The sequence below is a fragment of the Trachypithecus francoisi genome, unplaced genomic scaffold (assembly GCF_009764315.1).
Source record: "Trachypithecus francoisi isolate TF-2019V2 unplaced genomic scaffold, Tfra_2.0 Lachesis_group8, whole genome shotgun sequence".
Taxonomy (NCBI): domain Eukaryota; kingdom Metazoa; phylum Chordata; class Mammalia; order Primates; family Cercopithecidae; genus Trachypithecus; species Trachypithecus francoisi.
Genome location: NW_022681473.1, coordinates 98267436 through 98286116, shown reverse-complemented (window position 1 = coordinate 98286116; position 18681 = coordinate 98267436). Strand labels below are relative to the sequence as shown.

The following is an 18681-nucleotide window of genomic DNA, read 5'->3' as shown; positions in this document are numbered from 1 at the left end:
ACAGTAATAGCAACACATCAGAAACTACTTAATGCAGCAGTAAAGGACCAGTTAAATAAGCTATAGTACATCTACCAGACAGAGTGCCATGTTGCTATTCAGCAAAGGAGGTTATGAAAAACCAACATAAAACAATAGAATGGCAAAAGACTGAGAGCAAGCACCCTAAAATCAGAAATAAGACAAGGATGCCTGAATTCACTCCTGCTATTTGTTACTGTAGTAGATGTTCCAGTCAGAGCAATTAGGCAGAGCAAAGAAAATAGAACCAAACTGGAAAGGAAGAAGTAAAAGTATTTCTATTTGCAGATGTTATGACCTTATATACAGAAAAGCTGAAAGAATCCATAAAAAAGCTATCTGAGCTAATAAATAAATTGAGGAAAGTTGCAAAGCACAAAATAAACACATAAAAATAGTCTGTGGTTGGGCACGGTAGCTCATGCCTGTACTTCTGCCACTTAGAGAGGCAGAGGCAGGAGGCTCACTTGAACCCAGGAGTGCAAGACCACACTGGGCAACACAGCAAGATGCTGTCTCAAAAAAAAAAATAAGCCGGGCATGGTGGTATGGCCCTTAGTCCCAGGTACTCAGAAGGTGGAGGCTTGAGCCCAGGAGGCGAAGGCTGCAGTGAGCTGTGATCATGCCATTGCACTCCAGCCTAGGTGACAGAGCGAAACCCTGCCTGAAAAAAAAGAAACAGAAAAAAAAAAAATCATGTTTTTTAATACACCAGCAATGAACAATCCAGAAGGAAATTAAGAAAACAATTCCAGGCTTGGCATGGTGGCTCCTGTCCATAATCCTAGCACTTTGAGGGGCTAAGGTGGGAGAACCACTTGAGCCCAGGAGTTCAAGACCAGCCTGGGCAACACAGTGAGAGACTATCTCTACCAAAAACAATTAGCCAGGGGTGGTGGCCTGAACCTGTGGTCCTAGCTACTCAGAAGGCTGAGGTGGGAGGATCACTTGAGCCCAGGAGAGCAAGACTGCAGTGAGCCACGACTGCGCCACTGCACTCCAGCCTTGGTGACACAATGGACCTTGCCTTCAAGAAAAAAAAAAAGAAAGAAGATGGATGGGAAAGAAAAAGGGAGGGAAGGGGAAGGGAAGGAAAGGAAGGAGGGAGGAAGGAAGAGCAATTCAATTTACAACAGCATCCAAAGAAAATATCAAGGAATAAATTTAACCAAGAATGTGGAAGGCTTGTACACTGAAAGCTATAAAACATTGCTGAAAGAAATATAAAAAACAAATAAAAAGAAATTCCATTTTCATAATTGGGAGACATAACATTAATACAATTCAATGAATTTCCTATCAAAATTCCAAAGGTCTTTTTCACAGAAATGGAAAAGCTGATTCTCAAATTCACACAGAATTAGAAGGGAACTCAAATAGCCAAAATGATCTTGAAAAAGAACAAAGTTGAAACATGCACACGTCTTGCTTTCAAAGCTTATTGCAAGGCTACAGTAAATCACAACAACGTGGCACCAGCATAAGGACAAATATATAGACCAATGGAACCGAACTAAGCATCCAAAAATAAACACATACATCCATGGCCAACTGATTTTTTTTTTTTTTTTTGAGACAGAGTCTCGCACTCTCGCCCAGGCTGGAGTGCAGTGGCGCCATCTCAGCTCACTGCAAGCTCTGCCTCCCAGGTTCACGCCATTTTCCTGCCTCAGACTCCCGAGTAGCTGGGACTACAGGCACCCGCCACCAAGCCCGGCTAATTTTTTGTATACTACAGACGCCTGCCACCATGCCCGGCTAATTTTTTGTATTTTAGAGATGGGGTCTCCCTATGTTAGCCAGGATGGTCTTGATCTCCTGACCTGTGATCTGCCCACCTTGGCCTCCCAAAGTGCTGGGATTACAGGTGTGAGCCACTGAGCCCAGCGGTCAACTGATTTTTGATAATGGAGCAAAGACTGTTCAATGAGTGCTGGAACAACTGGATATCCACATGCAAAAATATGAAGTTGGATCTATATCTCACAACATATACAAAAACTAACTCAAAATGGATCAATGACTGAAACATTAAAGCCAAAACTATAAAACCCTTTTTTGTTGTTGTTGAGATGAAGTCTCATTCTGTCACCCAGGCTGGAGTGTAATGGCATGATCTCAGCTCACTGCAACCTCCGCCTCCCAGATTCCGACGATTCTCCTGTCTCAGCCTCCCAAATAGCTGGGATTACAGGCATGAGCTACCACACCTGGCTAATTTTTTGTATTTTTAGTAGAGACAGGGTTTCACCATCTTGGCCAGGCTGGTCTTGAACTCCTGACCTCAAGTGATCCACCTGCTTTGGCCTCCCAAAGTTCTGGGATTACACGTGTGAGCCACTGTGCCCGGCCCTATAAAACTCTTAAAAAAAAAAAAAATAGTAACAATAAATCTTCATGATCTAAATATGAAACCAAAAGCAAAAGCAACAAAAGAAAAAAATAGGTAAACTGAACTTAATCAAAATTAAAAGCTTTTGTGCATCAAAGGACAGTATCAAGAAAATGAAAAGACAACTTACAGAATGGGAAAAAATATTAGCAAATCATATATCTGATACGGATCTAGTACCAGAATATATAAAGAACTCTTACAACTCAGCAACAAAGACAAAGAATCCAACTAAAAATGGGCAAAAGGGCCAGGCACGGTGGCTCATGCCTGTAATCTCAGCACTTTGGGATGCCGAGGCGGGCAAATCACAAAGTCAAGAGATCGAGACCATCCTGGCCAACATGGTGAAACTCCATCTCTACTAAAAATACAAAAATTAGCTGGGCATGGTGGCACACGCCTGTAGTCCCAGCTACTCAGGAGGCTGAGGCAGGAGAATCACTTGAACCCAGGAGGCGGAGGTTGCAGTGAGACAAGATCACACCACTGCACTCCAGTCTGACGACAGAACAAGCCTCCATCTCAAACAACCAAAAAAAAAAAAAAAAAAAGGGCAAAAGGCCTGGGTATGGTAGCTCATGCCTGTAAGCTCAACACTTTGGAAGGCTGAGGCAGGAGGATCTCTTGAGGCCAGGAGTTCGAGACCAGCCTGAGCAACATAGCAAGACCTCATCTCTGAAAGAAATTAGTCAGGTATGGTGGTGTGTGCCTGTAGTCCCAGCTACTCAGGAGGCTGAACCAGGACTGCTTAGGCCCAGGAGGTGGAGGCTGCAGTGAGCTATGATGACCCTTCATAAGGGAAAATATAGGAATCCCCCCTACCAAAAAAAAAAGATGAAAAATTGCTGAACATCAAGAGTCATGAGGGAGATGGGAATGAAAACATTAAGAATACCACTACATACATCCCAGATGACTAAAGTTAAAAGAACATGAAACACTGGTGAGAATGAGAATCAGCTGGTACTCTTATACTCTATTGGTGGAAGAATAAAACAGAATAACCACTTCGGAAAGCAAACTACTGTTACATGCCAAAACATAAAAGAATTTCAAAAACACAATGCTGAATGAAAGAAGTTTTACACAAAAAGTACACAATGTATGATCTCATTTATACAAATTCCTAGATTAGGTAAAACTAATCTATATTGAGGGAATTAATCAGGACAGCAGATGCCTCTGGAAGGAGGTGGGGTGGGACTGGATGGGGATAGACATGAGGTAATTTTGTACAATGATAAAGACATCATACACATTAATAGGGGTATAGGCATTTGTCAAATCTGACTCAAATGACACTTAAGATTTATGCAAGGGACTGTATATAAATTTTACCTAAAAACATAAATATCAAATTCAATAAATGACTGCATGCTGAAGTATTTAGGGACTAAAGGTTACTGATGCCTGCAACCTCTTTAGAAACACACTTAAAAAGTTGACTGATGGATGTATACAGGGAGATACACACTTGATAAAGCAACTACAGTAACTCTATTGTAAGTTTGAACATTTTCATTAAAAAAGTGCTTGGGACTGGGTGCGGTGGCTCATGCCTGTAATCCCAGCACTTTGGGAGGCTGAGGTGGGAGGATCACTTGAGGTCAGGAGTTTGAGACCAGCCTGGCCAATATGGCAAAACCCTGTCTCCACTAAAAATACAAAAAAAATCAGCCGGACATGGTGGCGTGTGCCTATAATCCCAGCTACTCGGGAGGCGGAGGCAGAAGAATTGTTTGAATCCATGAGGTAAAGGTTGCAGTGAGCTGAGGTTGCACCACTGCACTCCAGCCCGGGTGACAGAGTGAGACCCTGCCTCAAATAAATAAATAAAATAAATAAATAGATAAATAATACAAAAAATGCTTGGGTGAAAGAGAATGAAGAAGATCTATCTACTCATGTGAAGAGATGGTCAAGACGCAGTGCTATGTTTCACATATTTCACAGTTTATAAAAGAGAACATAATATATGCCCTTCTAAAATATGTCAGTATTATAATATGGTATGACTCAGATGTCTTCCGTTGTAATATTACTCAAGCAACATACACTGCTCAAAAAAGACAAAATGAAAACACTAAATGAAAAATACCTGATTACCTTTCCCTCTTAAGAAACACTATTTTTCAGTATTTTTCAAATATTTTAGCATTATATATAAAATTTCTTTAAAATGGTAATTCTTAGAAGTACATCAAAAGATTTTTTTCGATTAACCTTTATTGCTATTTAGTACTACTCTGAAAGTGCTATAACTAGCTTAGATTTCAGTTGTCAGATTTTCTATAAGCTATGCTTAGCATAGGCATATTCATCTTACCAATTACAAACAATTTTTTAAAATGGTAATAGGAAAATTTACATTAAAACTGAGTTCTTTTTATATCATTATGGTAAACTGAGTCATTTTCTATGCTTCCATGGGTAATAGAATACTTTTAGTGACTATTGAGGGAAAAACAAGTAGAGATCCTAAAAGATTAGGAATATTTTTTTTCTACTTGAAAAAATAAAGTCAATTTTTGTATTGTAAAATAATTTAATAAAAAATTGTAAATGAACTTTAACAGCCAAAAGCAGCAAAAGTTACAAAACTAACAATAACAAAAACAAACCTAACAAGGTACTTTGCATACCTAGTTAATCCCTATTACACTAAAGAAAATTTAAGTATTTTTAAAGTATGGTTTTAAAAAACTTACCCCTTCTGCTTCAAAGGTAATTCAAGTTTAAATATGGTAGCATCATTAACAACTGCTTTATATGCCTGCAAAAATAATTTGGAATAAAATATTTTTAATATATAAAATATACAGATAAATTTTTATACATCCCAAAACACATAAAAATGTTAGTTTTTATTTCTAATGGTATATCTGACCAAACAATTTGCCTAGTCAAAGACTTTAGCAAGTTCTTTGTCGTATCATAATTATCAATATTCTCAAGTGAGGCTTTTGTTTTTTTTTTCTTCTGAGATGAAGTCTCACTCTGTCAACCAGGCTGGAGTACAGTGGTGGAGTGCAGTGGCGCAATCTCCACTCACTGCAACCTCCGCCTCCTGGATTCAAGCGATTCTCCTGCCTCAGCCTCCCGAGTAGCTGGGATTACAGGTGCCCACCACTACGCCTGGCTAACTTGTATTTTTAGTAGAGATGGAGTTTCACCATGTTGGCCAGGCTGGTCTCAAACTCCTGACCTCAGGTGATCTGCCTGCCTTGGCCTCCCAAAGTGCTGGGATTACAGGGGTTAGCCACCATGCTAACCTCAAGTGAGATCTTTTCTTTTTTTTTTGGAGACAGAGTTTCACTCTTGTTGCCCAGGCTGGAGTGCAGCGGTACTGATCTCAGCTCACTGCAACCACCGCCTCCCGGGTTCAAGTGATTCTCCTGCCTCAGCCTCCTGAGTAGCTGGAATTACAGGTGCGTACCACTATGCCTGGCTAATTTTTGTATTTTTAGTACAGACAGGGTTTCACCATGTTGGCTAGGCTGGTCTTGAACTCCCGACCTAAAGTGATTCACCCGTCTCAGCCTCTCAAAGTGCTGGATTACAGGCGTGAGCCACCACACCCAGCCTGCACACGAGGTTCTTGTTAAAGTCACTTGCAATTCCATGTTGCTGAAGACAATGGTTAATCTCCATCTTATTTGATTCATTACCAGCATTTTAAAACAGCGGATCACACCCTCCTCCTGAAAGTACTTTTTTTCACTTGCCTTCTAGCACATAACATTCTCCTGGTCATTCCTCCCTTCTCATGAAAGATGACTCCTCATTTTTCTAACAATGAATATCAGAATGCCCTAGGCCAGGCCGGGCGCGGTGGCTCAAGCCTGTAATCCCAGCACTTTGGGAGGCCGAGACGGGCGGATCACAAGGTCAGGAGATCGAGACCATCCTGGCGAACACAGTGAAACCCCGTCTCTACTAAAAATACAAAAAACTAGCCGGGCGAGGTGGCGGGCGCCTGTAGTCCCAGCTACTCGGGAGGCTGAGGCAGGAGAATGGCGGGAACCCGGGAGGCGGAGCTTGCCGTGAGCTGAGATCTGGCCACTGCACTCCAGCCTGGGCGACAGAGCAAGACTCAGCCTCAAAAAAAAAAAAAAAAAAAAAAAAAAAAAAAAAAAAAAAAAAAGAATGCCCTAGGCCAATCCTTGGACCTGTCCTCTTTTCTATCTCCACTCATTATTTTGGTGATTACAGCCTGTGTCAGTTCTTTAAAAGCCATTTATATGCTGAAGCTGTCAAACATATTTTTCCAGCTCCATTCTCTCTCTTAAGCTCCAGACTCAACATTACCACAAGGATGTTTAACAGATATTTCAAAGTTAACTTATTCAAAACTGAGTTTCTGATCTCTCTGCAACAATCTCTCCAAAACCTATTTCTCTTACAGTCTTCCTTATCGCAGTGAACATATCCTTCTAATTGATCAGAACACGAATCTGAGTGTCATCCCTGACTAGTCTCTATCACATTCTACATCTGATTCAATAGCAAATCCTGAATAGTCTATCTTCATAACATAATCATAATCCCAGCAATCCCTCTTCTAGGCATATACTCAAAGGAAACGAAATCACCACTTCACAAAGATAACTGCACTCCCACATTCAATGCATTATTCACAATAGCCAAAATATGGACACAACCTTAGTGTCCATCAGTGGATAAAGAAACTGGTACATATATACTACGGAAGCCTGGAAGACCTTATGCTAAGTGAACTAAGCCAGACACAGGAAGAAAAATACTGCATGATCTCACTTATACGTAGAACCTAAAAAAAATTCAAATACACAGTGAGAGGAACGAAACAGTAGTACCAGAGGTAAAATGGGTGGGAAAGAAACAAGGAAATGTAGGTCACATGATACAAAGTAGCAGATACACAGGATTAAAAAAGTCTAGAGAGCTGATGTACAGCATGAGAACTATAGGTAGTAAAATTATACTGGGCTGGGCATGGTGGCTCATGCCTGTAATCCTAGCACTTTGGGAGGCTGTGGTGGATGGATCGCTTGAGCCCAGGAGTTCAAGACCAGCCTGGACAACATAATTGAGAACTCATCTCTACAAAAAAAATTACAAATTAGCTAAACATAGTGGTGCATGCCTGTAGTCCCAGCTACCCGGGAGGCTGAGGTGGGAAGATCACCTGAGCCCAGAGGGGTCAAAGCTCAGTGAGCCATGTTGTGCCACTGCACTCTCTCCAGCCTGGGTGACAGAGCAAGACTCTGTCTCAAAATAAATACATAAATAAAACAAAACAAATTAAAATTATATTGTATATTGGATTCATGCTAAGTAAGTAGACTTTCGGTGCTCTTGCCACAAAAACAAAACAAAACAAGAAAATGGGTAACTATGTGAGATGATGGATATGTTTATTTCCTTCACCAGTGAGATGACAGGACTGAGACAGCATCAGTGTGGGTGAAGAGTTCTCAAAGAACATGATTTAAAGGGAAAGCGGGCCAGGGTGATGGCTCACGTCTATAGTCCCAGAACTCTGGAAGGCCAACACAGGAGTTCAAGACCAGCCCGAACAACATAGCTAGATGTTGTCTCTACAGAAAAGCTCTAAAAACCTAGCCAGGTGTGGTTGTGTGTGCTCACAGTCCCAGAAACTCAGATGGCTAAGGGGGAGGATTGCTTGAGCCCAGGAGTTCAAGGCTGCGGTCAGCTATGATTGCACCACTGCACTCCAGCCTGGGCGACAGAGCAAACCTCCCTGACAAGTCACTTCTAAAGCCTGTTGTCATTTTTATTTTCCAATTCCAAGCCACATACCTGGTGTAGCAGATGCTGTCAAACCTTCCCACATCCCTTAGACTTTTCCCACTATTAGTATCTGCACGTGCACCCAAAGGTGTTTTTTGTAAAACTGCAGAAATATGTGTTGCCTATGCAAATGGCAGGCAGGAAATTTCAAGAACTCAACACTTGATAGGTGAGGTAATTTTAAGCAGTGTTTTTAATAAGTTTCCTTGCAGAATTAAGTTCAAGTAGCTCACTGTAGAGCTGACTTAATAGTACGCCACACTATCATCCCTGCATTTCCCAAATAAGCTACTTGCATTTAAAAAAAAAAAAAAAAAGAATTATCGAACTAGTTTTGACCACCTCTACCATCATTCTGGGACAAGCCTCCATCATCATTTAATTGAATTATTTAAGTAAGTTCTTAACCGGTATTCTTCCTTCTTTCTTCCCTTCAGTCTATTTTTTGCAACAGTCAGAGCGATCCTGTTAATACATAAATCACATCCTACCATTCTGTTTAAAATTTTTAAATGACTTCCCATCCTACTCACAGTAAAAACTAACTCCTTACCATGGCTCAGTCTTATATGATCTGGCTTCTTATGAAGCCTTTGCAGGCTACTCAATTTAAGACTTCATAGCACCCCATCATTTCTATACTCCCTTAACTCCTTTCCTACTTTACCTACTTATTTATTTGTTTTATTTTATTTATTTATTTTTTGAGATGGAGTTTTGCTCTTGTTGCCCAGGCTGAAGTGCAATGGCACAATCTCAGCTCACCACAACTTCCACCTCCAGGGTTCAAGCAATTCTCCTGCCTCAGCCTCCTGAGTAGCTGGAATTAACAGGCATGTGCCACCACGTCCAGCTAATTTTTCATATTTTTAGTAGAGACGGGGTTTCTCCATGTTGGTCAGGCTGATCTCGAACTCCTCACCTCTGGTGATCCGCCCGCCTTGGCCTCCCAAAGTGCTGGGATTACAGGCGTGAGCCACCGCGCCCAGCCTATTTGTTTGTTTTAAAATAGACAAAAAGAGGCTGGGCACGGTGGCTCAGGCCTGTAATCCCAGCACTTTGGGATGCCGAGGTGGGCCGATCACCTGAGGTCAGGAGTTTGAGACCAGCCTGGCCAACACAGTGAAACCCTGCCTCTAGTAAATATACAAAAATTAGCCGGGCATGGTGGTGGGTGCCTGTAATCCCAGCTACACGAGAGGCTGAGGCAGGAGAATCGTTTGAACCCAGGAGGTGGAAGTTGCAGTGAACCAAGATCACGCCATTGCACTCAAGTCTGGGCAACAAGAGTGAAACTCAATCTCAAAAAAAAAAAAAAAATTAAAATAGACAAAAAGAGTGAGAAAAAAATCCTACTGGAGAAAGTTGTTTTTTTAGAATCATTCAGACTTGGGAAGTAATGAAAGGTAGTCAAAGAAGAGAAAAACTAGCTGCAATTTCTTTTTATAGGTTTATTACACTAAAAAAGATAAAACGCTAAGGACAGTATGGTGTTTCATTATCATTATCCTATACTAGTGAGGATGGAAAAAGATGGTATGCAATACAAATGCTTCCCTGGGAAACAAGGATAAGTAAAACGTAACTCTCGAAGGAGCCTCATGAAAGGATGGAGGATGGAGGAATCAACTCTGCTTGTGATGAGCTATGGAGCGAGGCAGGATATCAAGGAAGCTCCAGGGGAAGTATTCTTTGAGCTGGGTCTTAATGGAAGGATGAATAGGAATTCAATAGATCAGTAATATTCAAAAACAGAAAAATATTCTTGGAAAAATGAGAAAAAAGCAACTTTCTAATAAATTCTAATTCACAAGGCTATCAAATGCTTAACGAATGCTTACAAACAAAACAAATACAGTTGTTCTCCACTGATGAAAAATAACAGTTGCTAGATTAAGTTTATAATTAATAGCAAAATAATACAAATTGATTATTAGAAGTAAATTATGAGGGTAAAACTTTTAAAACAGTGTTTTTTATATATACAGGAATATATACCTTATCTCTTGCAGTAAGAAATCGTGGATCATCTTGAAAAGCTTCTTTGACGAGTTTACTAAATCTATTAAATAGTGTAAGTAACTGCTCAACATATTTCTCAGAGTCCTAGAAACAAAAGTTTTTATATTAAGTTTTTGAAAGAAAAAGAACACCAAAAAAATGAGAAAATATAAACATAATTTTAATAAAACTCATTTAAAACTGGGGATATTTTTTCTTAAAAATAAAACTAAAAGGTGGTCCAATATTACTGTTTTGCCACTTCTTTTTTTTTCTTTCTTCCTTTGTGTTTTTTTTGAGACGCGGTCTGCTCTGTCGCCCAGGCTGGAGTACAGGGGCGCCATCTCGGCTCACTGCAAGCTCTGCCTCCCGGGTTCACGCCATTCTCCTACCTCAGCCTCCCGAGTAGCTAGGTCTACAGGCGCCCAGCCACCACGCCTGGTTATTTTTTTGTATTTTTAGTAGAGACGGGGTTTCACTATGTTAGCCAGGATGGTCTCGATCTCTTGACCTTGTGATCTGCCTGCTTCGGCCTCCCAAAGTGCTGGGATTACAGGCGTGAGCCACCGCGCCCGGCCCCCTGTTTTACTGAGAAAATAGTATCAATTTTCAATTCTGCATTTTAAAAATTTAATGTTCTTATTTGTAATCAACACATAACTGTACATATTATGAGGTACAATGTTATATTTCAATGCATGTATATACAGTATAATGATCAAATTGGGGTAACTACCATATCCATCACTTCAAATATTTATAATTTCTTTGTGGTAACAACATAAAAAATCTCTTCTAACTTTCTTGAAATATACACTACATTGCTACTTGCTACAGCTACCCTGCTGGGTCACAGAACACCAAAACTTATTCCTCCTATTGAACTATAACTTTATACCCCACTAACCAACCTCTTCTGGTCCCCTAACCCCCAGCCTCTGGTAACCACTTACTATACAATCCTGCATTTAAAAAATAGCCTTGATATATATCTATCATTGCCATTAAAAAAAAACTTACAGTAGTAATAGTTTCAGCAGCTGCTACCATATCTGCCAGGCCAGCACTAATGATATGTTCCTCCAAGTCTTTCAACATTGGCTCTATACCATTAGGAACTTTGTCCATCAATGAAAACATTAAATGTAACTCTGGAAGGACAGAACACATTCATGTAATCATTTCATTTACTAGAATAAGAATTTAGAGAAACATTAGTTAAAAGTTTGTAATGTTAACAGTATTCTGTGGATACAATGTAATTAGGAGTAGTTTTTTTTTTGTTGCTGTTTTTGTTTTTGAGATAGGGTCCCACTCACTCTGTCACCCAAGCTGGGTACAGTGGTTCGATCGTGGCTCACCACGGCCTCGACCTCTTGGGCCCAAGCAATTCTCCCACCTCAGCCTCCTGAGTAGCTGGGACCACTGGCTAATGTTTTTTGTAATTTTGTAGAGATAGCATCTCCCAATGTTGTCCAAGCTGGTCTCAAACTTCGGGGCTCACACAATCCTCTCACCTTGGTCTCTCAAAGTGCTGGGATCATAGGTGTGAGCCACTGCACTTGGTCTAAAAATTACATTTTAAAAAAAATCAAATTAAAAGTGATCAGACTGGGTGTGGTGGTTCACACTTTAATTCCAGCACTTCGGGAGGCCAAGGTGGGAAGATCATTTGAGCCCAGGAGTTAAAAAGACCAGCCAGGGCAACATGGCAAAACCCATCACTCTATACACACACACACACACACACACACACACACACACACAAACAAAACAAACAATATTAGCTGGGTGTGGTGTGCATGTCTTTGATCCCAGATACTTGGGAGGCTGAAGTGTGAGGACTGCCTAAGCCCAGGAGGCTGTGGCTGCAGTGAGCCATGATTGCACCATTGCACTCAGACTGGGTGACAGGGCAAGACAGTCTCAAAAAATAAAAATAAAAAAAGTGATCAAATACTGCAAAACCCAACTCCTTTCTTTAAAAGCTCATTTAGCCAGACGCAGGGGACATCAGCCTGGGCAACATGGTGAGGCTCTGACTCTATAAAAAATACAAAAATTAGCCAGACATGGTGGTACACGGCTGTAGTCCCAGTTACTCAGGAGGCTGGGAGGTGGGAGGATCACTTGAGCCCAGGAGGTCAAGGCTATAACGAGTTGTGATGGTGCCACAGCATTCCAGCTTGGGCAACACGGCGAGACCCAATCTCAAAAGAAAAGGTGAGTCATTCCATTTTCAATGCAAAGGAATATTTATTTACACACAAGATTAGTATATTTCATAAGGTAGATGTAATATTAAATATACAGCCACATCATCAAAAGGTAAAAAATAACATGAGTAATAATTATGAAAGCAACTGTATTAGAGATTAGAATATAAAACTGTATCCATAAAGAATTTTTCAATTTACAAAGCACTTTTTCATGTTATGCCATTTTATTGACCTTCACAGAAACCCTAACTCACAGTACTGATTACCACTAAAAAAAACCTTTTGAAAAAAGTGCAACATAGATCAGACATAACTCTAATTAGACTGGCACAAAGAATACAAATATTTTGTTTATGCCAATAAAGCAGCTTGCTTTTTACTACTGAATTACTCCTAAAAAGTGTATGAACTTAAGTGAATTGAAATATGTACTTTAAATGTAACTAGAGATTAAATAGGACGACCTTGCAGTTAAATACAATAAAATCTGGAAACTCAGCAGAGGTTATTTAAAAAACAAAAGCAAAAAAAATGTTAAAAGCAGTTTTACCACGGTAGTAGGTATATGTGCAATTTTTGTTTCTTTAGTTTGTTATATACTTGCTACCTCTCAAAACATATCTTTTTAAGAAAACATTGAAGCAATAAAAAAATCCTTTAGAAATCGTAAAAGTATTTTTGGGGATAGAGATGAAGACTATTAACATGGAGTGTTTTATTACTTTCTAAAAAGATTCATCACAAGGTTCCACACAAAAGTCAAATACCTGGTTCTAATCTATAACATATGTTTCCAGTTTAAGTTGGCCTTTAAAAGCAGTGTCTTGCTTTTCAGAAAAAAGTAGAAATTCACCATACACATACACAGATGTCGATAGCTAAGAGGGAAAATGTTTAAAATTTAAGTTTATATACTCTTTAGCAGTGCCTCTGTGTTAAATATTTTATCTATTTCCTTAAGTACAGTTCACTCTAACAGTTCCACATACACCTACGTGGAAAAGAATTATCTAAGAGCAACTTACTAAGTAATTTGTTTCAAAGATACCCTCTTAGAAGATTATGATAACTTTATGTGATGTTTTACCTACTTTCAGTTTCATTTCTCTTGATCATGCCTTGGCACTCAGCTAAGATAGTCTCTTTAAATGATGTCACCAGGGCATTTACACAGCATTCCATGAGCTGAAATATATCAAAAATTAGTCAAGGCTACTATATAGGCTGTATAGCACAAATCTATTTCAAATCACAAAATAAAACAATATTGTCCAATAGAAAAAAATAATTATACTGAAAGTAGATTTCACTTACCTTTACTACAGGATTATTGAAGATGGATATGCTATACTAGTTTACCAAAGTATATTTTCCCCTAAAGAAAAAAACTATAGAACTAGACTCTCTTTAGACATTTTAACAAAAGTCCTCAAGGAGAGGAGAGAAAAATATACAAGATAAAAATATACAAACCCAAACTTTGATTAACTCTTCCTGTCTGGAGAGAACTTGTTTTAGAATTAGGTTATAGACCGGGTGTGGTGGCTCAAGCCTGTAATCCCAGCACTTTGGGAGGCTGAGACGGGCGGATCACGAGGTCAGGAGATCGAGACCATCCTGGCTAATACGGTGAAACCCTGTCTCTACCTAAAAATACAAAACAAAACTAGCCGGGCGACGAGGCGGGCGCCTGTAGTCCCAGCTACTCGGGAGGCTGAGGCAGGAGAATGGCGTAAACCCGGGAGGCGGAGCTTGCAGTGAGCTGAGATCCGGCCACTGCACTCCAGCCTGGGTGGCAGAGCGAGACTCCGTCTCAAAAAAAAAAAAAAAAAAAAGAATTAGGTTGTAAAATTCTAGAAGTGTGAATACATTCATTCAACAAACCATTATTGGATGCCTACTACATGCAGGCACCAAAGAAGTATTTAGGAGACAAGAATAAGATATAATTCCGGCTCTCGAAGAGAACACTGTCTAACTGAGAGTGAGGAGGGCAGTAAACCTACACTGCTAACTAAGTATAACTCAGTTAAGTGGTATCACACACATACACAAACACACATAAAATAAAAACAAACTTAGAAACTACTTTTTTCTAGGGTAGTTAAAATGGCCTCATCCACAAGTTGATATCTAAATGGGATCCTGTAAAATAAGTATAAGCCCTAAAATGTGTTACGTATTCTAGGAATACCAGGAAGCTTAAAATGGTAGAGAAGGGATAGATAGTGGAAGAGAAGGCTAGAAAGATAGGCTGCAACCAGATTATGAATGAAAACCTATGATTTGGGGTTTTATTTTATAGGTAGGGAAGGAAGAACAAAGTAAGGTTTTTTTGTTTGTTTAAGAGAAAGAATCTTGCTCTGCTGCCCAAGCTGGAGTACAGTGGCATTACTACATAGCTACCATCATACTTCACTACAGCCTTGAACTCCTGGGCTCAAGTGATCCTCCCACCTCAGCCTCTCGAGTAGCTAGGACTACAGGCATGTACTATCATGTCTGGTTAACTTTTTAAACTTTTTTGTAGAGATGATGTATTGCTATGTTCCCCAGGCTGGTCACAAACTCCTGGTCTCAAATGATCCCCCTGTCAGCCTCCCAAAGTGTGGGATTACAGGTGTGAACCATCAGGCCTGGCCCCAAGGAAGTTTTAAACAGAGTTGATAAACACAATGAGATTCTCTCTTTTTTTTTTTGAGACAGGTCGCCCAGGCTGAAGTGCAGTGGCCGGATCTCAGCTCACTGCAAGCTCCGCCTCCCGGGTTTATGCCATTCTCTCGCCTCAGCCTCCCGAGTAGCTGGGACTACAGGCGCCCGCCACCTCGCCCGGCTAATTTTTTGTATTTTTTTAGTAGAGACGGGGTTTCACCATGTTAGCCAGGATGGTCTCGATCTCCTGACCTCGTGATCCACCCGTCTCGGCCTCCCAAAGTGCTGGGATTACAGGCTTGAGCCACCGCGCCCGGCCCACAATGAGATTCTCTTCTCCTCAAGTCATTATTAAAGATCAGTGTAATGGTAGTAAGGCAGGTGTTAAGGAGTGGGTGGTTGGGATATGGTAATGAGGCTGTTGAACTATTTCAGGTAAGACAGCCAGGGTCTAGTGCTCTAGGAGGCCATCAGGAAAATCTAAATGAGGCAGAAGAAATCATGTTCATCCCTGCTCCCTCATGTCATGTAATTATTTACTTCTCTTTTGGGGATCGGATGAAATTAATAGGTTGTGAGGACTAAAGCTAAGTACAATAAGGCTGCTATATCTCTTCTGAAAAACAGAGATCATCTATCTGTAAATTAAGGGACAGAATTTTGTGTCCCTTAAGAATTTTTTACTAAAAATTCCTTTGGAATTGACACAATGTTGATAACTACTAAAGTTGAATTTAGGTAATGGGGATTCATTATACTGTTCTTCCTACATTGTAAAAATGCTTAAAATTTTCCAAATAAAGAATTTTCTGTGGTCCCTGCGAGTTGGGGGGCTGAGGTGGGAGGATCACTTAAGCCCGGGAGGTCAAAGCTGCAGTGAGCCTTGATCGTGTCACTGCAGTGTAGTCTGGGCGACAGAGCAAGATTGTCGCAAAAAATAATAATAATAAAATAAAATAAAATAAAACAAAAAAGGTTTTTTTCAGGCTCATCTACAAGAATGATGCTGATGACTTTTAAATGCACATATCCATGTATATTTCTGTACTAAGAAAGTAACACACATGGTTGGGAGTGGTGGCTCTCGGACTATAATCCCAGCACTTTGGGAGGCCAAGGCGGGCAGATCACCTGAGGTCAGAGTTCAAGACCAGCCTGACCAACATGGAGAAATCCCGTCTCTACTAAAAATTAGCCAGGCATGGTGGGCGCCTGTAATCCCAGCTACTCGGGAGGCTGAGACAGAAGAATTGCTTGAACCTGGGAGGTGGAGATTGCACTGAGCTGAGATCGTGCCACTGCACTCCAGCCTGGGCAACAAGAGCGAAACTCCGTCTCAAAAGAGACAAAAAAAAAAGAATACACATATAAAGTGGTAAAGAAACTCTTGCCTTGCAAGGTGGAAATCTCTGCCCCAACTGCTGAGTATCTTATTCTATAACATCGCTGGAATAGGCCCAACTAAACACTTCCACCTTCAGCATTGAAACCAGATTGAGCATAGGTAAATCTAACTATATAACTAACAGAGGACAAAGACAAAGTGGAATCTTAGTAAACTCTAAGCTCTGCGTTTTCTATTTCATTGAAAACTTTCACTTGAACATTACCCTGTTCAGCGGTAGCTGAAATTTTGCAGATTCTAAAAATCCCCAGTGTGTTTCAGACTATATGTTGTGAAATCAGTTTTAATGACTGTGACCAGGTTTTTTTTTTTTTTAAAGTACACAAGATAGAACAAAAAATATCAGAGTGTATCACACATTGTAACAATGAATATTATTTCATAAGACTTTTGTTTCAGATATGTACAAATAAACAGTATATTCTAAGCCATAATATAAAATGTATTTCTTACTGTGGGTTACAACTAGGATTAAAAGGAGAAGCTAAATTGACAACATAATTAGAGTAAACTGAGAAAAATTTGGTAAATGCTTAAATGAAAGGGATTAGGGAAATAAAAGGTTGTTGAATCCGTTTCTAGCTTGAGAGGTTAAACAAATTATTATAACAGGTATCTTTTAATGAGCACTTACTTTGTACCAGGCATTATGCTAAATGCTTTACATATAGATATTATTTAACCCACATGGCAACCTCATGAGGCAGATACTTACTTTATGAGGACATAGACTGAGAGTAGCTACATAACTTGCAAACGTTGCACAGTTGGTTCATAAGGTCTTGAGTTACAATTTAAGGCCAGGTATGTATCTCCATAGCCTCCAACTTTTCTTACTACAGAAGTAGAGCATGTACATACTTAGTAATGGCTACATGCTCAGAACTGAGTTATGTGTTTTAAGGAATAGAGAAGCATAAAACATGGTTCATGCCCTCTATGATCTTACAATCCAGCTGGGAACCCATAAACTATATACCTAAAAACGTGTGTGTGGTTCATACGTACAGACGTGTATGAAAAGAAGATCAACTTCACTAATAAGCAAATAACTGGAAAACGCATCATTACGATACTATAAACTTAAGGACAAAGACTGTGCTCTGTCCACAGCTATACAGACTGTGCTGTGTCCTGGCACACAGCTGGTACTTGATAAAAAATACAAGGCAGTCTATAATTTGCTACTAAACCTAGTGGTAGAAACAATAGTTACTGTGGGAATTCAAATAGGAAGAAACTGATGAAGGCTAGACGATCTGAGTTACTTTTTTGAGTTATATGAATAAGAAAATATTTCTTATTGGAGTAGAGTGACTCTTGCTGAACCATATTAAGTTAGAAAAATAGGTTAGGGTCAAATTATGAAGGGTCTTAAAAATCAGGGGTATGAAATAATGATACTCTGGGGTTTTTTTTTTGTTTTTGAGAAGGACTCTCACTCTGTCACCCAGGCTGGAGTGCAGTGGCATGATCTTGGTTCATTGCAAGCCCCGCCTCCCAGGTTCACCCCACTCTCCCATCTCAGCCTCCGGAGAAGCTGGGACAACAGGCGCCTATCACCACACCCGGCTAAATCTGTTTTTGTATTTTTAGTAGAGACGGGGTTTCATCGTGTTAGCCAGGATAGTCTCAATCTCCTGACCTTGTGATCAGCCTTCCTCAGCCTCCCAAAGTGCTGAGATTACAGGCGTGAGCCACTGTGCCCGACCAGTACTCCAGTTTTTGAATAGAAAAGTAAAACAATGAAAGTGATGTTTACGAAAGATTATCCTGAATTCACAAAAGAATAAATACAAATGGTCAGTAATAAGAATAAATATGCAGGCCAGGCTGGGCAACATAGTGAGACCCTCTTTCTAAAAAAAAAATAATAAAACATAGAGGAGTGGAGCAAGATGGCCAAATAGAAGCCTCCACCGATCATTCCTCCTGCAGGAACACCAAATTTAACAACTATCTACACACACAAAAACACCTTCATAAGAACCAAAAATCAGGTGAGCAGTCATAGCACACGGTTTTAACTTCATACCACTGAAAGAGGCACTGAAGAGGGTAGGAAAGATAGTCTTGAATCGCCAGTGCTACCCCTCCCTCATCCCCCAGCACCATCCGTATGGCACCGAGAATCTGTGTGCTTGGGAGAGGGAGACAGCAGCGACTGTGAGATACTGCATTGAACTCACTGCCAC

General features: G+C 40.2%; 1 protein-coding gene across 1 annotated transcript in view; it reads right to left on the bottom strand.

Moving 5' to 3' along the window:
• CUL5 (cullin 5) overlaps positions 1 to 18681 on the bottom strand; it is a 107539-nt gene that overhangs the window by 24664 nt on the left and 64194 nt on the right. Inside the window, 4 exon segments of the mRNA XM_033207648.1 lie at positions 5125 to 5189; positions 10208 to 10315; positions 11231 to 11361; positions 13521 to 13614. Coding sequence (XP_033063539.1) covers positions 5125 to 5189; positions 10208 to 10315; positions 11231 to 11361; positions 13521 to 13614 — 398 coding nt within the window.